A 24,184-nucleotide genomic window follows, 5' to 3' on the forward strand; every position below is an offset into this window, starting at 1 on the left:
ATTTAGGTTTTGTTGTTTCCAAGTTCTAGCCATACAGTTCTCATACCCCAGGTTTTTGTTCTGTTATTTCCAGTCCAACATCACCTCAGTACAGTACCTGTCTATTTTATTCCCTGTCTCCCATCCCTGGCTGTCACTCTAATTAGTTCACATATGCTCCTGACAGGGAGACAAGACAGCTTGTCTGACAGGAAATGCACCTGGGCATAGACTCAGTAAATCACCTTTTGACTCCCGCTATTTCTGTCACAGGATGCCTTGGCTGGAACTTTCTCACATTTTCCAGAGGCAAATGGACACAAAAAAATGGCGAAGAAAGGGAACAAATAAAAAAAAAAGACACAATTCCCTCTCTGATTCATCATTATAAGGACCCTGCCACCATATTTATCAGTAAATTACACTTCATCTAGCATCAAGGGTCAAACACATATGATACATTATTTCATTACCATCACTACCTTTCCCCAAAAATATTATTCAAGGCCCAGGCTGAAAATGTGTTTTTTTTCCCATTATTGCTATTGTATTTCACACTTTCATATCACAAATGCAAAATATCCACTATAAAAGTCATACCAATTAATAAAAAGGCTGCATCATAAATGACACCCAATTACCTAGATAGTGCCCTAGTCTTGAACAGAGCCATGCAGCTACTATAACTATCTATGTGGTCGTTCCTCTCTGACAGGTTTGATATAATGACAGATGAGTGTGTTTGTTTGTTCAATGACATGAAGGTCATGTTTACGGTTCAGGAACAGGGAACACGAGACTCAGACCACTTTCCCCCATGGACGCTGTCTCAGATTGGGCTTGACCACCTGAACTCACGACCCTGTGCCTGATTTAAGACCCCTCTCACTAGAACAACTGCTGAGACACATGAACCATCATTTGTGTCTTTGCTTATTGTAGCTGCCTCTCTCACTGCACACTCCACTCATCTGACCTGCTGGTGATGCAACCTTTATTTAGTAACTTGTCTGAGAGAGAGAGTGTGTAATGTTCTGAGAGTGGAATGTTTACTGTTCATTTGTATTGTTTATTTCACTTTTCTTTTATCTACTTTACTTGCTTTAGCAATGTTAATATGTTTCCCATGCTAATAAAGCCCTTGAATTGAATTGAGAGAGAGAGAGCGCGATGGAGAGAGAGAGAGCGCGATGGAGAGAGAGAGAGAGAGAGAGAGAGAGAGAGAGAGAGCGCTGACAGTGTATGCCTGTATGCCCATGGACAGGCTACAGCTGACACGCTTTTGGTCCGTGACACCATTTATAGCGATAATTAGGAGAATATGTGGGTGCTGCCTACATCAGATAATAGAAAGTCTTACAGCAATTATTCATTCTCCTGGATAATAACTGCATAACCGTTTGAATGATTCACTCTAATTCTTCACTTGTTATTTACTGAGATATCTGTGAAAGAATCAGATGTTCTCAGTCAAGATACTTTATGTCAGTGAGATTTTTAACATAGCAGTTGCAAATGACACCCTATTCCCGTTATAGTGCACTGCTTTTAACCAGGGGCTGTGGGGCTCTGGACAATACGGCATGATATAGGGAAAAGGGTGACATCGGGAACATTAGTCAATGAAAATGACAAGTAGCCCAAAAGATAAGGCTGTTTTTGAGCATCTACAGCTCAATAAAGAGTCCAGTTTTTTTTAAGTGAGGAAATTCTGTGACCACCACCAGACCACCACCACCAGACCACCACCACCACCAGACCACCACCACCAGACCACCACCACCACCAGACCACCACCACCACCAGACCACCACCACCAGACCACCACCACCACCAGACCACCACCACCAGACCACCACCACCAGACCACCACCACCAGACCACCACCACCACCAGACCACCACCACCACCAGACCACCACCACCAGACCACCACCACCAGACCACCACCACTAGACCACCACCACCAGACCACCACCACCAGACCACCACCACCAGACCAAGCTTATTGTTATTGAACGATGTGACTTGATACTTGTGGTTGGGGTTTACTATCGCCTCATATACATGCAATGTTTGAGTTATGGTGGATCTACCCCCAAGCCATAAGACTCCTGAACAGCTAATCAAATAGCTTCCTGGACTATTTGCATTGACCCCCATTTTTACACTGCTGCTATCCTCTGTTATTTTCTATGCATAGTCACTTTACCTCTACCTACATGTACATATGACCTCAATTACCTCGACTAACCTGTACCCCCACACATTGACTCTGTACGGTACCCACTGTATATAGCCTCGTAATTGTTATTTTATTGTTGCTCTTTAATTATTTATTTTTTATTTATTTTTTACTTTAACACTTATTTTTCTTAAAACTGCATTGTTGGTAAAGGTCTTGTAAGTAAGCATTTCACTGTAAGGTCTACACCTGTTGAATTCGGCGCATGTGACAAATACAATTTTATTTGATATAGTGTTTATTTTCATCAACCAGCATGAAGAGACTGATGGATCATGCCGGCATGGAGTAGGGTGAACTTGACCCTGGACGCTGATCCTGGGTCAGTTTTGCATTTTCCCCACTAATGGTTAAGGTCAGGGTTGGGGAGGAGAGGGGAATCTGATCCTAGATCTTTTCTGCACCTAGGGGAAACTTCACCCTTGAGCTGCCAGCATTATGTTTAGTATCTCACAGAGAACAGTGCCAGTGGTGATGCCATTTCCTGTGTCACTGGGTGGCACAGGGCGCTCCCTCCCAGGAACAAGATCTACTGCTATGGAAATGCACCTGGTAAAGCAGCTTAGCCAGACTGTGAAATGTATGGAGCATTGATATGCGAACAGGAAATCAGGCAGACTATGCAGATATCTAAGCTGTTCCTGCTCCTCTCTCAAAGCATGCTAATCTCCCTGATTTACTAACTACCTATCATCTTCCTGCGTCTTCTCCAGCTGAAATATATGGAGGAGCATGACTGGCTGTTATTGCAACTTCCTTGCTTACTAATCCTCTTCATTCCTAATGGAAGGCTTTCGTGAGAGAGTGCCACTGTAGCCAATCTCCTGCCTTCTGGAGATTGTGTTCCATGACAGACTCATCTTCATCTCTGCAACGCAGGGAGAATATTAGGGATCTTTAAGGCATCACAAGGGCTGGATATGCAGGAAAACGGTTGTCAATGTCCCATGCCCAAGGAGGAGTAAAAGGCCTAAGTGAAGTGAAGCAACAGCAACCCAAAATATGTCTTCATATGACAAATCTCCAGCAAGAGTGCATCCCAAATGGTACCCTATTCTCTATACAGTCCACTAGTTTTCCTGTGGGCTCTGGTCAGAATTAGTTCACTAAATAAGGAATATGGTGCCATTTGGGACAAGTTAACATCTTCACATTATCAAAACTCCACATTGCTAACTTCTTTTGATTTCAATCAACAATCCCTAGTCCAGTACTGGCCTACATGTAAATCAGTTGCTGCATCAAAGAGAAGTAGCCTTGAGTTATTAGTCCAAGGTTTAGTGGGGCATTAGGACTGCTATGTATGAGGCCCATTTGGCACCCTATTTTTGTTTTTAGCTCACTACTTTTCACCAGGACGCATAAGGCTCTGGTAAAAATAAAAAATAAATGGTGCACTTTATAGGGAATAGTATGCCATTTAGGATGTATGGAAAAAAGATGAGAAGGTGACCCTAGATAACCCCACAGAAAACTGTAATAGCAGTTCAAGTGCAGCCTAGATGAAGCCATGTCTGAAACACTGAGCACAACTGAATGTTTCTCAGTATCTGGGGGGTGGGATGGGGGGAGGGGAGTAATGGTTTCTGACTGGTGCAGAAATGTTCTGAAATATTTCTATATATCTCCAGCAAGCAATCAGATACTATTGCATGTTATATAAAGATATAGGCCTATGATGGAATACAATTGTTGAGGAGGTCAGACCACCGTTTTCACCTAAGCACAAGTGGTGTGGCTTTTAGAAGCCAATTTCCTCTGTGTGGGTGACTAGTATATATTTTGTGTGTGGGTATATCAGACCAAACATGCTAAAATCCTATTTTATCACCAACTACATTGCGTGCGCTCTGGGTGTTTCCAATGTGCGTGCTAGATTGTTTTTACAAATCCCCGTCCTACATTATAATTAGCAACTCGAACTTTACCTTCACAGAGGAGCGCTCCGTCATTTGCATGTCGAGATTCCGGAGGTGGGTGTGATCTCATGTATGTGTATGGAACCGGAGGGGGCGGGGCAAATAGGTGCAAATTGACTGTCAGGGCCGGGTGTTTGAATCAGGCCTTTCGGGAGGGTCGCCACAATTTTGGATGCTTTTCTCCAGAGTATCGCCTCCTCTGGAATACAGAGCTTGATGACTTGGAACAGAAGAGAGGAGCAGTCGTTTGAGTATCACTTGCGAGCTGACTGTTTACTTTAGCCTGTTGCAACAGGCTTAGAAGAAGCATTCTGCATGCGAGCTTGTATTGTTAGCAAACTCTGGTGACTTTGGTAGTTCATTTTGTCCGGGAAAATAAAATGAATTTGAGTCAACTTTTCAGGTAAGTCTATGGATTGATTAATTGGTTAGGTAAATGTTGTCATTTCTTTTTTTAAGTAAAAAAATGCCTATAGCCTAGATTTATTTGAACATTAAATATTTTACCCTTCATGTATTTTAGGGTTTTGCTGTCGGCAGTTGTTGCCTGCGAAGCCATTACAATTGGATCAGGTATGTCAATATGTTGCATCTGGCCCTCGCTTCGGCCCTAGTTTACGGTTTACACGTTGTACCTAAATATTAGCCTTCATTTATTTATAAAATGTTTTCTCATGTCCAAGGCTGTGAAGGATCTGAATGCACCAAAACCATAGAGGTATTGACCAAAACGGTGGACTATGGAAAGCCGACCCAACACGCTGATTACCTGAACCAGTTCAATGAGATGAACTCTCCTACTGTGGACAGGAAACATCGCGATGCGGCCTCTATCCTACCATTCATCGGCCTCACTGGAAGTAAGTTGGGCATTGATCGCGTAAAATTACTGACATCAACCTCCCATGGCCTCCATAAACTCACAGCAATGAGTTTGAGCTTGACCTTGGGTGAATTAATTCGGCCTGTCTTGCTTTTTGTCACACATTCGTCATCCTGCATCGATGTTTTTTGTTGTCTTATTTCACACCAACAAACGTAGGCCAAGTCTGTTTTTATTGCGTTGTGATTGAAAACATGGCTCTGTAGGAATGTGTTAACTGTGCTTCCAGTCAGCTGGACAGTGTCTTGGTCTTCAGGCTATGGCCATTTTAGTTGGCAAACATTATGGAACGTTGCAGATAACAATTCCATGAATAGAACCAGCATGGTTACTTATTTCCCATGTAGAGGTGTGTTTATTCTACATGCTATATGTTCTATCTGATTGTTGCATAATGTTGTGCCCAACTGCTGAACACACCCTGGGGCTGAAGCCTGAGTGTAATACAACAACACTCAGAATATCCATATTGAACTTCTACCCTATGTCCTGCTCTCATTTTAAAGGTGCAAAGCAGAGTCGAAACTGCTGTAAAAATGGCGGGACCTGCATATTGGGAAGTTTTTGCGCATGCCCACCACATTTTACTGGCCGGAGCTGTGAATACGACGAACGAGTCAGGTAATTGAATTTAAGTTTGAAGTCTAAAAGTAATATATCTAGCCTGTATTGACATGTATCTCTCTCTGCTCTGTCCCTTTTGTGCCTACAGGAGCTGTGGTACCATTCCCCACGGAGTGTGGGTTCAGAAAGGCTGCTCATACTGCAGGTGTGGATATGGGGTCATGCACTGTTTTCCTCAGGTGTTCCATGAGGACTGTGGTAAGAATGCACTTTATGACACTTTGATAGATGTTCTGCTTTTTCACTCTCCAAAATGTCACTCAAAAAGTGTCTGAATCCTTTTTTTATCCTCTGATAAGAGGAAGATGTTAGGTATTAGCTAACATGTTTAACCTCCAGCTTAGGTCTACTTCCTCAAAAGCACCATTTGTCTCTGTTCATATCAGACCAGACTTGGTTTGTGTTGATAAAATAGGAGTGGCCTACCGGGTGTCTTTTGCAAGGCCTTTGAGAGTAACACAGGGAAAGGAATTATCAGAGGTGGCACCAGTTTGGCTGTGAATGGGTGATGAGAAAACACATTTGCACCTCACTGGGCAGCAGAATGGGTTTCTGTAGATCATCACAGGCAGTGGCTCTGCCCTGAAAATCTACAAAGGATTATTCAGAGTCTACAGAGAGGCCGGGTTTTCAGGTCTGACGATGTGCCAACGGCCCCATTTCCCCGATTCACATTCCTCCATTTGTCAGTCCACTTTATTTGTGCTACAGTTCCTATTTTATTTCTCATCTCTTTCCATTTCAGTCACCTTTTATTCATGATATTTGCTGGGGTTTCCCCCCCCCTCTCCTTTTTCTTTCAGATGAGGACCAGGAAGTCCGCTGGTTTCATTCGCCGGGTGGCCGAACGCTGCAGACCAAGTGCTTCCTGTGTCTAGGACTACTGTTTTTGGTTTTGTTTGTGTGAGAAGCTATGGGTGAATGAGACCCGATGGATTTCAGCCTCAAAGGCCTCATGAAATGACTCCTGGTTTTTGGGCGACGTACTGAAATTAAATTTCCTTCCAGTGGAAGTCGGAACTACAACTTGCTGTGTTAAAAGCAACTGTCTTGTAAATGTCAAGGATGCTGTACATAAGATTTTAATGGAAACTATTTGGTATTGTGCTTTTTATTCGCAATCTTTCTAGACTTGATGAATACATGTTTTGAACGCGTCAATCATTCAATGTGTCCTATGTTGTACTCTGTTTAACAAATGGAGTGTGATGACGTATGTTTGTCTCTAGTTGGTAGTACACATTGTGACCAATATTATTACATTAACTGTTAAGTGTACTCTCAACAGAAACAAAGTGTCACTTTTGAACCAAGTTCTGTTGGAGTTATCTTATTGGTTGTATTTGCAGTTCAAACACCTGGTTTCTGTTCCTATCTACACGGACAGAGTTTGATAAAGCTGGAACGACCTGTGATTGTTGACCTTTTTGCCCGTTTTCCCTTATCTAAAATAAACAATTAGACCCCTCAATCGATCACCAGTGTTGATGTTCCAAGTTGTTGTGTTAATAGTCATTGCTCTGGTCAAAGTTTTTTTCAATTTGCTGTGATGGGAATTGAATGTGTTCATGTCATTAAAAATCTCATAATGTGATATTGACTTTTATTTGTGCGTCCATATTATTAATCTGGTATGGATGATAAGGTTGCCAATAGTACATGTAGTTGGATAGTTTACCTATCTAGGTATAATTAACTGCCGTAGTTATTTGGGATGGATGCACGGCAACAGATCCTATTAAATTATTCTATATGTTAGGATATGTGCAAACCCATCAAAAAAATATTTAAAGGTCCAATGCAGCTGTTTTTATATCAAATCATTTCTGGGTAAACACTGGGTGCTTTTACTGTTATTGTTTTCAAATAAAAAGTCAAAAATAGCTTCTTGTAAAAGAAGCAATGTTTCATGCAAACATTTTGCTAGGACTGTTTGGGAGTGGGGAGGGGAAACTGAACATGAGCTGTTATTGGCTGAGAGGTTTGGAACTCTCTTACTGGCCTATTAACTCATTTTCTGCCTCAGTTCAACTGTCGTACCACAGAACCCAAAATAGAAGCTTGTTTTACTCCAATGTTTGTAAACAAATACTATAGCCTCAAAACATGGTTAAAACTATACTTTTTATATCATGGATGGTCAGTCCTTGCATCCATAGGTCTGTCTATGAATTTGAGTGGTTACATTTCTCCAGCACCATCCTTCATTTTCCGGGAAACAGTGACGGACAGTTGTTTTGTTAATGTTTCAACTGCGGATTGCACCTTTAAGATAAACGTGATTCATGACGCCGGATTTCAAAATGAAAAATATGTTTAAAGCATTCAATCTCAATTTTTAAGAGTGGCAATTACCGCACATTTGAACAAAGTAACTTCCTATTGATTGGTTTTGCAAATGTAATTTGGCCCATTGTCTCTCTGTCAGCCAGGTCTAAAACACAATGACCACTCACAGCTCTATTTTGCTGTTTTATTTATCTCTTTCCTAGATTCTGCAAAACAGAACACAGATTAAATGGGGCGTTGAGTCGTGATGCACGGAGAAAGAATAAAGTAGACTTTCATGTTAATGAAACTTGAATTGTCTCTGTGCTGCTTTCCCCATGTCAGGACTGAAGGTCCTCTTCCTGCTTCTCCACTCCACTGTAACAGACTGAACAGATAGAGGTGTCAGCTGTTGAACACTCATTAGAAATACAAAGAGGCATAGCTAGAGCTCTTTTCTCTGGGGGGATGGGGTGTAGCTGGCAGTAGTGGGAATTTCCTGATGGCTCCCAGCTCACTGATGGCTCTCCTTCCCCGGCTCTTCCTCTGTCTACCAGGTCAACTGGATGTTGGTTCAATCAGCCTCAGCCAGACAAACCCAAAACCAGTGATGGCTCTCCCTGTGTAGTGTGTACCAGGTCTGAGTATACAGACACACAGACAGGAAGGACAGACACAGACACAGACAGACCCAAAATTAGGTTTGATTATACAATTGAAAGTTGGCTCAGACAGCCTCAGATCAGACGAACCCAAAATCAGATGATGATCATAAGAGAGCCTTCCAATCACCATCAAAACCCAAATGGCAGTGAAATTAAAGTGTATTGCTTCGTCAATACCCGACAACAAGTAACTACGCACATTTCTGTGCTAAAACAGCATCTGGATTTATTTTCTTAGTGACAAGGGCCAGTTTCTCTGAGACAGATTAGGCCCAGTCCTGGGCTGAAAAGCATTTGAGAAAGGATCTGAGAAACTGGCCCTGTAGAGCAATGGAGATTCACACATATAAATTGTAATGTTGGTGTTGACATATGGTGTTTCCTTTCTATGTTGGTGATTATGGGATTGAGTTGCTGGTAAAGAGATGGTAGCTAACTGCCCTGGACTAATCCCTCAATCCAACACAGTGATTTATTGAGCTGCTCCTGTCTGTCTGTGTGAGCTTCCACTAGCCTGGCTGGCCGCCTGTCTGCCTCTGCTCCTGCCCCTCTTTCTTTCTTTCTCCCCGCCTCTGCTCCCGGTCCTCCTGGCTCTCCTTGTCCCCAACCAATGCCTGCTGACCCCGGGAGGGTATAGAAGCTCAATACCCAGCATACTCTGGATCAGTCTATATAGGTGCTGACTAGATCTGATAAGAGGATAACACTTTCTCTCTATTGTGGCCTTCAACTATCCCCACAAACAGCCTTACAAACTCCTCACTATTTTAATGAAGTCTGGTCTTCATAATGGAGATGGCGTCACAGCTGATCCAGATAAAATGGGATTTCCAGTGAACCAATAGTAGTGAGCTTCTGCAAGGCTGGCGAGGAGGATCCCCACAGTTCAGAACAACACTTTAATCCATGGTACTTCCTCAGAGATAATGTCTTTCCTCTAGTCTATATCCTGCACCCCACTGGCATGCTGGGCCTGATTCAATGACCCTACATGCAATCATGGGATGATTCTGAGAAGCTCTGAGATTAGATGAGGTGTGATGTGTGTGTGTGTGTGTGTGTGTGTGTGTGTGTGTGTGTGTGTGTGTGTGTGTGTGCATGCAGTAAATGTTGTGGTGGGATGTACCAGTATGTTTGGAAAGCGAAAATCCACTACTGAGCTTGTAACGGATTGAACATGCCTAGCATTACACCCAGGACACTTTACAGTCCTATGTAAATGGAGTCATGCATGGGCAGACTGATCTCTCTCCTGTTCACTCAATATCCTCCCAGGCAGGGGGATCTCCACAGTGTAAACACTTATTCAAGAATTCACGTGATCCATTAAATCAGTATAGCATTTTACAGTTGAGTTGTGATCTGCACACTGGTTTATGAAAGTCAGAAACATCTACTTGTCCAAAGAGAATTGCAATTTGTGTGTATGATGTCTTGATTATTCCATAACCCCAAAGCAACCTGCACTAAATTTTCCATTAGATTGACTAATCATTTTCAAAAGGAGAGCATTAAATGGAACATGAAAAGCGTCTCAACAACCTTCACATCTCCTTACGTTGTATCCCTCCTTACCTGGTGTTTGTATGGTGTTTTTTTCCTAGAGCAGGCGGAATGAGAAGGAAACAGAAAGGAAGGAATATATGTGTATGTTACTGTTACCTATGATTATCAACTGTCAATTTACACAATCATTTATGTCACATTTTATACATTTTCTAGTACTCTTATAAATATACATACAAGCAACGAAGCACAATCTTCTTGACTTCCACTGTAAGGTCTGAACCCTATTTTCTCTCACTTTTCTGAGACAGTTGAAGGAGTTATTTCTGGAAGAGAGACGGTCCTATCTGGACTTGATAAGACAACAAGAAAGATGCTTCTGTATCATGTCTGTAAGTGGACACCCTCAGTCAGTTGGCCTGGACTCAGCGCTTCAAGTAGCTGAAGTCTAATTTGTGCTACTCTCGGTTGGGGTTTTCTCCTGAATTTAGCTGCCCTCCTCCAACCTTGCCTTAAAATAATCATGAAATTATCTATTTTTCGTCTTTGGGATGGTGAATTAATACAGGCCCTAACTGGTTCTAATTCAGTGCTCATTATATTCTCTTGCAAAACTTGCAAAAGCACATCAGACTTTTTGACATTCAAAAGCAAAAATTCCCCATTAACTAATTCATGCATCTCTTTTAAGTTTTAATGTGGTTTTAATGGATGCATTTATGAGAGAAAATGGGTAGTCTGAAGCTCTCAAGAAGTTCACTACCTCTCTCTCTATCTGACTCTCTTTCTCTCTCTCCCTGTCTCGCTCTCACCCTGTCTCTCTCTCTATCTGACTCTCTCTCCCTGTCTCTCTTTCTTACCCTGTCTCAATGAGTCTGTTTCTCTCTCTCTCCCTGTCTCTCTTTCTCTCTCTCCCTGTCTCTCGTTCTCTCTCTCCCTGTCTCGTTCTCTCTCTCCCTGTCTCTTATTCTCTCTCTCCCTGTCTCTTATTCTCTCTCTCTCACTCCCTGCCTCTCTCTCTGTCTCTCTCTCTCCCTGTCTCTCTCTCTCCCTGTCTCTCGTTCTCTCTCTCCCTGTCTCTCGTTCTCTCTCTCCCTGTCTCGTTCTCTCTCTCCCTGTCTCTTATTCTCTCTCTCCCTGTCTCTCTCTCTCCGTCTCTCTTTCTCTCTCTCCCTGTCTCTGGTTTTCTCACAACCAACCTCTCTCATGGTCTATCTCTCTCCCTGTCTCTCACTCTCCCTGTCTCTCTCTCTCTCCCCATCTTCCCCCCAGCCCTTCTCCCCCTCCCTACTCACTCTCTCTCTCTTTCTGGGAGGATCAGAGTGTCCATCCATTGTGACAGAGTGACAGTGGTGAATGTATCTGTTCTGTGGCAGTAAACAGAGGGAGAGCTGGGTAAACAGACAGCCTGGCAGCCAGGGGCTGGGATGGGGCTGGCCGGTGGAAGTTCATCAGGCTCAGGCCCAGGGTCTGAAAGTGCGTCACAAATGGCACCCTATTCCCTATATAGTGCACTACTTTTGACCTGGGTCCACAGGGTTTTGGTAAAAAATAGTGCACTACATAGGCAATAGGGTAATATATAAGCAATAGGGTGACATTTGGGACGCACTTTGAGTCGGCCCTGGGAATCTAAACAACACAAGGAGGACAGAGGGTGGGATAGCAGGGGAGTGCGGTCTGACTTACACCCACACAACAGACAACACTATACATCACACTGGCAGGGGATGTATTTACCGTTAACAAGCTAGGGGGAGGGGGGGTGGGGGTTAGAGAGAGAGGGGAGAGAGTTTATTTTATTTTTATTTAACCTTTATTTATCCAGGCGAGTCATTTAAGAACAAATTATTATTTATAATGATGGCCGGACCAGTGAAGACTGGGGCGGCAGGTAGCCTAGTGGTTAGAGCATTGGACTAGTAAATGAAAGGTTGTAAGATCAAATCCCTGAGCTGACAAGGTACAAATCTGTCGTTCTGCCCCTGCACAAGGCAGTTAACCCACTGTTCCTAGGCCGTCATTGAAAATAAGAATTTGTTCTTAACTGACTTGCCTAGTTAAATAAAGGTAAAATAATAATTTTAAAAAGTGACTGTGCAATGAGTCAAATAAGAAGAGAAAGAGAGCCCAGTTAACACATAATGTTCTGAGAACCATATGTTTCTTAGAGCTTGGTGAGAATGGTGCAGCATACCCAACTAGCTCATAACGTTCTAATAACCATGTGTTTCTCAGGTGGGAATTTCAGTACTGCAGCATAACGTTTCCTACATGTTTCCTCATTGTTCTATTTAACCTGTCTGGGCGAGGTGGGACGCTTGCGTCCCACCCTAGTCAACAGCCAGTGGAATCGCGTGGCGCGAAATACAAATACCTCAAAAATGCTATAACTTCAATTTCTCAAACATATGACTATTTTACACCATTTTAAAGACAAGACTCTCGTTAACCTGTTATGGATAGGGGGCAGTATTTTCACAGCCGGATAAAAAACGTACCCGATTTAATCTGATTATTACTCCTGCCCAGAAACGAGAATATGCATATAATTATTAGCTTTGGATAGAAAATACTCCAAAGTTTCTAAAACTGTTTGAATGGTGTCTGTGAGTATAACAGAACTCATTTGGCAGGCCAAAACCTGAGAAGATTCCAAACAGGAAGCGCCCTCTCTGACCATTTCTTGGCCTTCTTGATCATCTCTATCCAAAACAGGGGATCTCTGCTGTAACGTGACACTTCCTATGGCTCCCATAGGCTCTCAGAAGGCGGCAAAAAGCTGAATGGTGGCTTTGCAGGCCCTGGCTGAAAAACACTAGCGCATTTAGATAGTGGTCGATCAGAGAACAGAGACTGGAGGCGCGTGCTTGAGGCGACACCATGTTTTTATTCTTTCGTCTTTGAACGAAAACAACGACTCCCGGTCGGAATATTATCGCTTTTTTACGAGAAAAATAGCATAAAAATTGATTTTAAACAGCGGTTGATATGCTTCGAAGTACGGTAATGGAATATTTAGAATTTTTTTGTCACGAAACGCGTCGTGCGCGTAACCCTTCGTCACCCTTGGATAGTGTCTTGAACGCACGAACAAAACGCCGCTATTTGGATATAACTATGGATTATTTTGAACCAAACCAACATTTGTTATTGAAGTAGAAGTCCTGGGAGTGCATTCTGACGAAGAACAGCAAAGGTAATCCAATTTTTCTTATAGTAAATCTGAGTTTGGTGAGGGTCAAACTTGGTGGGTGTCAAAATAGCTAGCCTGTGATGGCGAGCTATCTACTCAGAATATTGCAAAATGTGCTTTCACCGAAGCTATTTTAAAATCGGACACCTCGATTGCATAACGGAGTTCTGTATCTATAATTATTAAAATAATTGTTTGGTTTTTTGTGAACGTTTATCGTGAGTAATTTAGTAAATTCACCGGAAGTGTTCGGTGGGAATGCTAGTTCTGAACGTCACATGCTAATGTAAAAAGCTGTTTTTTGATGTAAATATGAACTTGATTGAACAAAACATGCATGTATTGTATAACATAATGTCCTAGGCGTGTCATCTGATGAAGATCATCAAAGGTTAGTGCTGCATTTAGCTGTGGTTTTGTTTTTTGTGACATTATATGCTAGCTTGAAAAATGGGTGTCTGATTATTTCTGGCTGGGTACTCTGCTGACATAATCTAATGTTTTGCTTTCGCTGTAAAGCCTTTTTGAAATCGGACAGTGTGGTTAGATTAACCTCTTACATTTGACACCCACCAAGTTTGGCCCTCACCAAACTCAGATTTACTATAAGAAAAATTGGATTACCTTTGCTGTTCTTTGTCAGAATGCACTCCCAGGACTTCTACTTCAACAACAAATGTTGTTTTGGTTCCAAATAATCCATAGTTATATTCAAATACCTCCGTTTTGTTCGTGCGTTCAGGTCACTACCCGAAGGGTGACGCGCGAGCGCATTTCGTGACAAAAAAATTCAAAATATTCCATTACCGTACTTCGAAGCATGTCAAATGCTGTTTAAAATAAATGTTTATGCTATTTTTCTCATAAAATAGCGATAATATTCCAACCGGACGACATTGTATTCATTCAAAGGCTGAAAGAAAAAAATAGAGAATTCTCATGAACGCGCTTCTCAGTCTCACTGTTCCCAGGCTGACCACTCACAAACAGAGCTGCTGTACTTCGCCCAGAGACTGCAGACACCCCATTACACTTTCTGGCGCCTTCTGAGAGCCAATGGAAGCCTTAGAAAATGTCACGTTACAGCAGAGATGCTGTATTTTTGATAGAGATGCAACTGAAGGACAACAAATTGTCAGACAGGGCACTTTCTGTATGGAATCTTCTCAGGTTTTGGCCTGCCATATGAGTTCTGTTATACTCACAGACACCATTCAAACAGTTTTAGAAACTTTAGAGTGTTTTCTATTCAAATCATCTAATTATATGTATATTCTCGTTTCTGGGCAAGAGTAGTAACCAGTTTAAATCGGGTATGTTTTTTATCCGGCCGTGCAAATACTGCCCCCTAGCCCCAACAGGTTAAAGTCATGTTCTCAGAACATTAAGAAAACTTTCCATAAAAACCACAAGAAAACATTAGTAACATTCAAAGAACATTCTAAGAATGTTATTTTAAAACATATACATTCAGTTCTCTCTATCCTCTATCTTGTTAAGGGTGTTCATGATAAGTAAACAAAAAAACACTGCCACCATCCTGGTGGCGCAGTGCACAAATTCTGTGGATAGAGAACAGAAGGTCATAGGTTTGAATCTCACTGATGCCGTGTTTAATGCCTAATCAAAATCATTTCCATGTGTCCTATCTGTGCTTAGAGTTCTAAACAGTTAACCTAAGCTAGCAGTGTTATTAAAAGTCTTATTGAAACATGCTCTCAGAACTTTTTTACCTTCAAATAACTTATCAGTTAAAACCTTCCAGGAAAACTTTCAGGGAACAATAGTAAAATATTCTCAGAACCTCCCTGCAACCTAAAAATGTATGATCCCAGAACAGCCAAAATGCTAACTTCCGTTCTCAGAATGTTTAAATAAAAGTATTCAGTTTTACCAGCGGGAAACGTTCCCATAACCAAAGAGATAACAAGAACGTACGTTCCCACGACGTCCATGGAACCAAATGTGCTAGCTGGGAGAGGAATGGCTAACCTGCAATGAAATTAAACACTTTTCCAAGATACTGTACTGGAATCTGTTTATGACCCCCCCCCCTCCTCTCTCTTCCTCTCCCTTTCCTCTGGTATCTGAGGGTGATGTCCTTATCTGTGAGGGTCTTGAGGGGTCCAGGCCAGACCCTGGTAATACTCCTCCCCAGGGCCATCTGGTTTCCTTCTAAACACACATTCAGGTTCTGTAATTGAATCAAAAACCAAGCCATTTTTATTTTCATTCCGTCCTACTCAAACACCTTAGAATGTTTAACTTTTTTTGTTTGATTTCCATCGCCCTCTTCTGAGAAACAGCAGCTGCTTTAAAATAAAACATTTCCTGTTGGCCAATCATTTCCATAAGAGAGTAGACCGTGTTTGATTATATGTGACTTTAGGGCCATGTACTGTCAGGTAATGAAGAGACTTGTGGGTAAGAAAGTAGATGGGAATGGAATGAGAAAGGGCAGTTGTTTGAACTTGAAACTACGTGCAAAAAGTCACTACTGCAACAACAAAATAAGCAACTTAAGTAGTACACACTCTTCAACATCTACTTCAGAAGGACAACTTTCTTCAACAAGAGTTTATTTCTTTCAAGGAACAGACTCCTAACATGTCAAATGGTAATTGAAACGGATATGGTATAAACGAAAAAAGCACAAGCATCCCTTTTGAAATTGGTTTGATGCACTGTGAGCCAGAAATGGCAACAGTAATTATACGAGCTACCCTCCTTTCTCTAACAGCACACTCCCCAAAGACCTGAGACATTTATATTATTTAAGAGGGGTCCTGTCTCTGTGACCTGAAGTCATTAAAAGAGAGAGACGTAGAGGGGGAGAGCGAGATAGTTTATTTATTTTCCATTTAGTACTTTAACTATTTGCACATATGACATTTGAAATGTCTTTATTCTTTCGGAACTTTTGTGAGTGTAATGTTTACTGTTCATTTTTATTGTATTTTTGTTTATTATCTACTTCACTTGCTTTGGCAATGTTAACATGTGTTTCCCATGCCAATAAAGCCCTTAAATTGAATTGAAATTGCTAGAGAGAGAGAGAGAGAGAGAGAGAGAGAGAGAGAGAGAGAGAGAGAGAGAGAGAGAGAGAGAGAGAAAGTCATCACCTACAGAGAGATGAACCTGGAGAAGAGTCCCCTAAGCAAGCTGGTCCTGGGGCTCTGTTCACAAACACAAACAGACCCAACAGAGCCCCAGGACAGCAACACAATTAGACCCAACCAAGTAATGAGAAAACGAAAAGATAATTACTTGACACATTGGAAAGAATTAACAGAAAAACAGAGTAAAGTAGAATGCTACTTGGCCCTAAACAGAGAGTACACAGTGGAAGAATACCTGACCACTGTGACTGACCCAAACTTAAGGAAATCTTTGACTATGTACAGACTCGGTGAGCATAGCCTTGCTATTGAGAAAGGCTGCCGTAGGTAGATTTGAAATGTCTTTATTCTTTTGGAACTTCTGTGAGTCTAATGTTTACTGTTCATTTTTATTGTTTACTTAACTTTTGTTTATTATCTACTTCACTTGCTTTGGCAATGTTAACATATGTTTCCCATGCCAATAAAACCCTTGCATTGAATTGAATTGAATTGAGAGAAAGAGGGAAAGAAAGAGGGGGAGGAAGGAGGATAGAGAGTGGGCGAGGTAGAGCAAAATTGACAGAGAGAAAGAGAGGGAGGGAAGAAGAGGACAAGAAATCAAGGGAATGAGGGAGACTGAAACAGCCTGCAGTGTAGCCAGTTAGAGAAAAGAAACATTAGAAGGGATTGAAGGAGAATGAGACAGCTTTGACTGAATCCCTCTGCACCCTTTTGGTTATGGTGGGGAGGCCAGGTTTCAGGGATGCTGAGCTGCAGGCGCTAGCTGGACGATTACTCCCAAACTCTGTGATCCCATGATTAATCACTCTACACTGGGATTATAACACCATGGCTAGGCTAGGCTGACAGAGAGAGAGAGAGAGAGAGAGAGAGAGAGAGAGAGAGAGAGAGAGAGAGAGAGAGAGAGAGAGAGAAAGAGAGCGAAAGAGAGAGAGACAGAGTTAGTGAGAGAGAGAGAGAGAGAGAGAGAGAGACAGAAAGAGAGACAGAGAGAGAAAGGGAGAGAGACAGAGAGAGAGAAAGTCAAAGAGAGAGCGAGAGAGCGAAAGAGAGAGAGAGAGAGAGAGAGAGAGAGAGAGAGAGAGAGCGAAAGAGAGAGCGAAAGAGAGAGAGACAGAGTTAGTGAGAGAGAGAGAGAGAGAGAGAGAGAGAGAGAGAGAGAGAGAGAGACAGAGAGAGAGACAGAAAAAGAGACAGAGCGAGAAAGGGAGAGAGACAGAGAGAGAGAAAGTCAAAGAGAGAGCGAGAGAGATAGAGTGGCTAGGCTGAGAAACTCTCTTTCTCTCGTTGACTCTCTCCTCACCCTCATGCTCTCCCTCTGCCCTATGGTTATTACTACAACACAGAGCCAGGTTGGGGTTTCCAGCTGCAGTCTTTGGCTGTGTAATTATCCCAGCCAGTCACTTAGTAGTCTCAAAACCCCGCCCTAGGCAACAGTGACTAGGGTCTACTTTCAATGACTCTTTTGGCAACTTTGATGAAGGAAAACATTTTTTTTTTTGGCGTGGGCAAATCTCCCAACAAATCACGAGGCAAGCATGCCAGAACATCGTAATTCGAAACCAACATTTTCTAGCAAAACTTTTGCAGGGGTTATAGTTGAGGTAGTTGATGCAAACTAGTCACTTATGTAATGCACTCATTAAAAATAACCTCTGTGATCTCCTTCTTGCTTGCTACTATTTTGTATTTTATTTAAGCAGATAAGGTAGTGACGTACACTACCGTTCAAAAGTTTGGGGTCACTTAGAAATGTCCTTGTTTTTGAAAGAAAAGCACATTTTTTGTACATTAAAACAACATCAAACTGATCAAAAATACAGTGTAGACATTTTTAACATTCTAAATTACTATTGTAGCTGGAAACGGCTGATTTTTAATGGAATATCAACATAGGCGTACAGAGGCCCATTTTCAGCAACCATCACTCCTGTGTTCCAATGGCCCGTTGTGTTAGCTAATCCAAGATCAACAGTGAAGAGGCGACTCCGGGATGCTGGCCTTCTAGGCAGAGTTCCTCTGTCCAGTGTCTGTGTTCTTTTGCCCATCTTAATATTTTCTTTTTATTGGCCAGTCTGAGAAATTGCTTTTTCTTTGCAACTCTGCCTAGAAGGCCAGCATCCCAGAGTCGCCTCTTCACTGTTGACGTTGAGACGGGTACTATTTAATGAAGCTGCCAGTTGAGGAGTCTGTTTCTCAAACTAGACACTTTAATGTACTTGTCCTCTTGCTAGGTTGTGCACCGGGGCCTCCCACTCCTCTTTCTATTCTGGTTAGAGCCAGTTTGCGCTGTTCTGTGAAGGGATGGGTACACAGGCGTTGTACGAGATCTTCAGTTTCTTGGTAAATTCTCGCATGGAATTGCCTTCCTTTTTCAGAACAAGAATAGACTGACAGGTTTCAGAAGAAAGTATTTTGCTGTTGGCCATTTTGAGCCTGTAATCGAACCCACAAATGCTGATGCTCCCAATACTCATCTACTCTAAAGAAGGCCAGTTTTATTGCTTCTTTAATCAGAACTACAGTTTTCAGCTGTGCTAACATAATTGCAAAAGGATTTTCTAATGATCAATTAGCCTTTTAAAACGATAAACTTGGATTAGCTAACAAACACAACGGGCCATTGGAACACAGGAGTGATGGTTGCTGATAATGGGCCTCTGTACGCCTATGTAGATATTCCATAAAAAAAAATCTGCCGTTTCCAGCTACAATAGTCATTTACAACATTAACAATGTCTACACTGTATTTCTGATCAATTTGATGTTATTTTAATGGACAAGACATTTTATTTTCTTTCAAAAACAAGGACAATTCTAAGTGATCCCAAACTTTTGAACGGTAGCGTAGGTAGTGACATAGTTCCTCTATGCTTAAAGAGTCCGTCATTGTAACATTAGGTTACCCCTAAAAATTGTCAAAGACTCCAGCCACCCTAGTCATAGACTGTTCTCTCTGCTACCGCACGGCAAGCGCTACCGGAGCGCCAAGTCTAGGTCCAAGAGGCTTCTAAACAGCTTCTACCCTCAAGCCATATGACTCCTGAACAGCTAATCAAATGGCTACCCAGACTATTTGCATTGCCCCCTTCTTCTAAGCTGCTGCTACTGTCTGTTATTATTTATGCATAGCCACTTTAATAACTTTACCTACATGTACATACTACCTCAATTACCTTGACACCGGTACCTCCTGTATATTGCCCCGCTATTGTTATTTCCTGCTGCTCTTTAATTATTTGTTATTCTTATCTCTTACTTTTATTTAGGTATTTTCTTAAAACTGCATTGTTGGTTAAGGACTTGTAAGTAAGCATTTCACTGGTCTACACCTGTTGTATTCGGTGCATGTGACAAACACAATTTGTTTTGATTTGAGATTAGATTATATGAGTTTATTAGTCACATGCACAGGGTCACATATGTAATCGCAGGGTACACTGAAATTCTAATGCTCCGAGCTCCAACAGTGCAGGTGAAAAAAAGAAAAGTGAATGAGACAATAATAATAATAAAATACACATTTACAACTGTAGCAATGATAAATATCCATTGAGGGGGCAGGGTAAGTGTCCGTTGTGGGGGTAGATAGTCGGGGGGCAGACGGGGAACAGGAGAACAGGAGAACAGGTAGCTAGCTGTCTAGTCGTGGATATACAGGGAGTACAGGAGGGGACTGAGGACACACCTTTGTGGGACCCTCGTGTTGAGGATCCGTTTGGAGGAGGAAATGTTGTCTACCTTCACCACCTAGGGGCGTCCAGTCAGGAAGTCCATGACCCAGTTGCATAGGGAGGAGTTCAGTCCCAGGGTCGTGAGCTTTGTGATGAGTTTAGAGGGCACTATGGTATTGAAGGCCAAGCTGTAGTCTAACAGCATCCTCACATACTGTACGCAGCATTTATTTTGTCCAAGTGGGTGAGGGCAGAGTGCAGTGCAACTGTTGCCTAGGGTCGGGTTTTCGAGACTAGCCAATTAGTGAGGGAATCAGAGATGTGGCAATGCAACGTGTACTCCGTTCGCAGGCAGACAACAGCTACTCTCACTACCCATGTCTCCTCTCTCTGTAGATCTGCATTCCAATTTAAATGAGCACCTTCCCTTTTTCCCTTTAAGACAGCGCTACAGGGAGACACTTGGAGTGAATCCTCCAGTGAGTCCTCAGTGCTAGAGGCGTCACTACAGACATCCTGGTTCGAATCCAGGCTGTATCACAACCGGCCGTGATCGGGAGTCCCATAGGGCGGAACACAATTGGCCCAGCGCTGTCCGGGTTTGGCCGGTGTAGGCCGTCGTTGTAAATAAGAATTTGTTCTTAACTGACTTGTCTACTTAAATAAAGGTGAAAAAAAAAAATTATAGTGATGCATCTATGACGTTTCCCAGAGGGAGCCTTTCCCAAGCAAGGGGAGTGGAGAGGAGGTAAGAATTTGCAAGTACAGTAGATTGGTGCACGCCTTAGCTCCACTTCTATTGAGGTATTACTACCCTCTGCCTGTGCTCCTCAGTTCCTACAGAGGTGTGATGCAGGCCACCGCTCTTGGCTCCGGGCATCCTACCAGGGACGTATAAGAGACTTATGAAAGCATGGTGTTTAAGGGGGATTTTCACTACAAATGCCATTAGTGATACTGATTAATAAGGAGATTATGAAGAGTCTGAAGCTTTGTCCCAAATGGCACCCTATTCCCTAGTATATATTGCACTACCTTTAACCAGAGCCCTATAGGGAATAGGCTGCCATTTGGGACACAACTTCAGGATTTAAGAGTTCCACTTGGAAAGAACATAGGAACTTTGGGCTCGATTCAATCCGTGCAATCTTAGAACAAAAGGTGCTATCTAGAACTTAAGGGTTCTTCGGCTGTCCCTATAGGAGAACCCTTTGAAGAACCTCTTTTGGTTCTAGGTAGAACCCTTTACACAGAGGGTTCTAAACTCAGCAAAAAAATAAATGTCCCTTTTTCAGAACCCTGTCTTTCAAAGATAATTTGTAAAAATCCAAATAACTTCACAGATCTTCATTGTAAAGGGTTTAAACACTGTTTCCCATGCTTGTTCAATGAACCATAAACAATTAATGAACATGCACATGTGGAACGGTCGTTAAGACACTAACAGCTTACAGTAGGCAATTAAGGTCACAGTTATGAAAACTTAGGAGACTAAAGAGGCCTTTCTACTGACTCTGAAAAACACCAAAAGAAAGATGCCCAGGGTCCCTGCTCATCTGCTTGAACGTGCCTTAGGCATGCTGCAAGGAGGCATGAGGACGGCAGATGTGGCCAGGGCAATAAATTGCAATGTCCGTACTGTGAGACGCCTAAGACAGCGCTACAGGAAGACAGGACGGACAGCTGATCGTCCTCGCAGTGGCAGACCACGTGTAACAACACCTGCACAGGATCGGTACATCCGAACATCACACCTGCAGGACAGGTACAGGATAGCAACAACAACTGCCCCAGGTACACCAGGAATGCACAATCCCTCCATCAGTGCTCAGACTGTCCACAATAAGCTGAGAGAGGCTGGACTGAGGGCTTGTAGGCCAGTTGTAAGGCAGGTCCTCACCAGACATCATGGGCACAAACCCACCGTCGCTGGAACAGACAGGACTGGCAAAAAGTGCTCTTCAATGATGAGTCGCGGTTTTGTCTCACCAGGGGTGATGGTCGGATTCGCGTTTATCATCAAAGGAATGAGCGTTACACCAAGGCCTGTACTCTGGAGTGGGATATATTTGGAGGTGGAGGGTCCGTCATGTTCTGGGGCGGTGTGTCACAGCATCATCGGACTGAGCTTGTTGTAATTGCAGGCAATCTGAACGCTGTGCGTTACAGGGAAGACATCCTCCTCCCTCATGTGGTACACTTCCTGCAGGCTCATCCTGACATGATCCTCCAGCATGACAATGCCACCAGCCATACTGCTCGTTCTGTGCGTGATTTCCTGCAAGACAGGAATGTCAGTGTTCTGCCATGGCCAGCGAAGAGCCCGGATCTCAATCCCATTGACCACGTCTGGGACCTGTTGGATCGGAGGGTGAGGGCTAGGGACATTCCCCCCAGAAATGTCCGGGAACTTGCAGGTCCCTTGGTGGAAGAGTGGGGTAACATCTCACAGCAAGAACTGGCCATTCTGGTGCAGTTCATGAGGAGGAGATGCACTGCAGTACTTAATGCAGCTGGTGGCCACACTGACTGGTACTTGAGATTTTGACCCCCCTTTGTTCAGGGACACATTATTCCATTTCTGTTAGTCACATGTCTGTGGAACTTGTTCAGTTTATGTCTCAGTTGTTGAATCTTGTGTTCATACAAATATTAACACATGTTAAGTTTGCTGAAAATAAACGCGGTTGACAGTGAGAGGGCGTTTCTTTTTTTGCTGAGTTTACATGGAACCCAAAAATGGTTCTCCTATGGGGACAGCCGAGGTACCTTTATGGAACCCTTTTTTCTAAGAGCATAGCACTGAAGATCGATCTGCATTGTTGATAACATATACCTATAGGGATTCAGTTGTGGTTCAATGCTAAGTTTGGATGTATTAACTATAGGTATTGTTTATTTAACCGGCAGAAAATGAATGGCGTCAGGTGTTAACTTTTATGCCTTTGCCTTAAACTTAATCTGACCCTTGTTCTTAAACCTAACCATAAACCCTAAGCTTAAACTTCAGTTTTTATTCTGCCGGTCGAATACAGAATTGCTTAACTATAATCCTTCAGAAAATACATTTTAATTTACAGTGTTTGCATTTAACTCTTACATCCCATAAGGATGAATTAAGAATTGTGATAAAAACATTCAAGATTTATTCTGAAGAGAAAAAGTGATGACAGAAGAAGTGTCTGTAGGGTGTTTCCAGCTGCTAAGAGTCTGTTGCTGCCTTATATGACCTGTGGTCACCATGGAAACACGTGAAGAGAGAGAGAGAGAGAGAGAGAGAGAGAGAGGAAGCTGTCACCAGTGATGTAAATTACTTAAGTAATACATTTAAGTAAAAATACTTGAGTCATTTTTTGTACTTTACTTTTTTATATTTGACTAAATTTTACTTCACTACATTCCTAAAGGAAATGTCCTTATTAGTCCATACATTTTCCCTGACTCCCAAATCTACTCATTACATTTTGAATGCTTAGCAGGACAGAAAAATTGTCTAATTCACACACACTTATCAAGAGTCTGGTCATCCCTACTGCCTCTGACCTGCCTGACTCACTAAACACATGCTTCATTTGTAAATTATGTCTGAGTGTTGGAGCGTGACCCTAGCCGTAATGATTTATTTTTGTATTTATTTTTTTAAGAAGAAAATGGTGCCGTCTGGTTTGCTTAAAATAAGGAACTTGAAATGATTTATACTTTTGATACTTAAGTATATTTGACTTTTACTCAAGTAGTATTTTACTGGGTGACTTTCACTTTTACTTGAGTAATTTCCTATTAAGGTATCTTTAATTTTACTCAAATATGACAATTGAGTACTTTTACCACCACCCTAATGCTAACCCTAACCTTATTTGAAGCTTTTTGGTATTAATTTAAGACAAAGCAAAATGTTTGTTTTCATACATTTTTTCAATATAGACAATTTTGACTTTGCAGCTGGCTCATCTAGCGGAAAATAGCTCTGCCTCCTGGACAAGACTCATCCTAATAAACGCTAGCCTGCCCACTCACAGCTAAAATCTTCCATCTTGATTTCTATTGGGAAAGTACACAGCACAACACCGCCACCATGTGATCAAAATATGAACACCGTTAAAA

At 42.3% G+C, this 24,184-nt stretch overlaps 1 protein-coding gene across 1 annotated transcript; it reads left to right on the plus strand.

Annotated features, from left to right (window-relative positions):
- The first annotated feature begins 4,235 nt into the window (after positions 1-4,235).
- tdgf1 (teratocarcinoma-derived growth factor 1) lies at positions 4,236-7,243 on the plus strand. The gene is made up of 6 exons (XM_014138738.3): positions 4,236-4,545; positions 4,666-4,715; positions 4,826-5,002; positions 5,532-5,646; positions 5,738-5,847; positions 6,453-7,243. Exons 1-6 carry the CDS (start codon positions 4,523-4,525, stop codon positions 6,554-6,556), a joined length of 579 nt encoding a protein of 192 aa, XP_013994213.1. The 5' UTR covers positions 4,236-4,522; the 3' UTR covers positions 6,557-7,243.
- Positions 7,244-24,184: the final 16,941 nt, after the last annotated feature.

The sequence above is a fragment of the Salmo salar genome, chromosome 13 (genome assembly GCF_965601325.2).
Source record: "Salmo salar chromosome 13, fSalSal1, whole genome shotgun sequence".
NCBI lineage: Eukaryota > Metazoa > Chordata > Actinopteri > Salmoniformes > Salmonidae > Salmo > Salmo salar.

Excerpts from the sequence above, each read along its gene's own strand:
- tdgf1 (XM_014138738.3), top strand. The coding sequence starts at position 4,523 with ATGAATTTGAGTCAACTTTTCAG. Across the intron at positions 4,546-4,665 it reads AATTTGAGTCAACTTTTCAG|GGTTTTGCTGTCGGCAGTTG; the intron begins GTAAGTCTATGG and ends CATGTATTTTAG. Across the intron at positions 5,003-5,531 it reads ATTCATCGGCCTCACTGGAA|GTGCAAAGCAGAGTCGAAAC; the intron begins GTAAGTTGGGCA and ends CTCATTTTAAAG.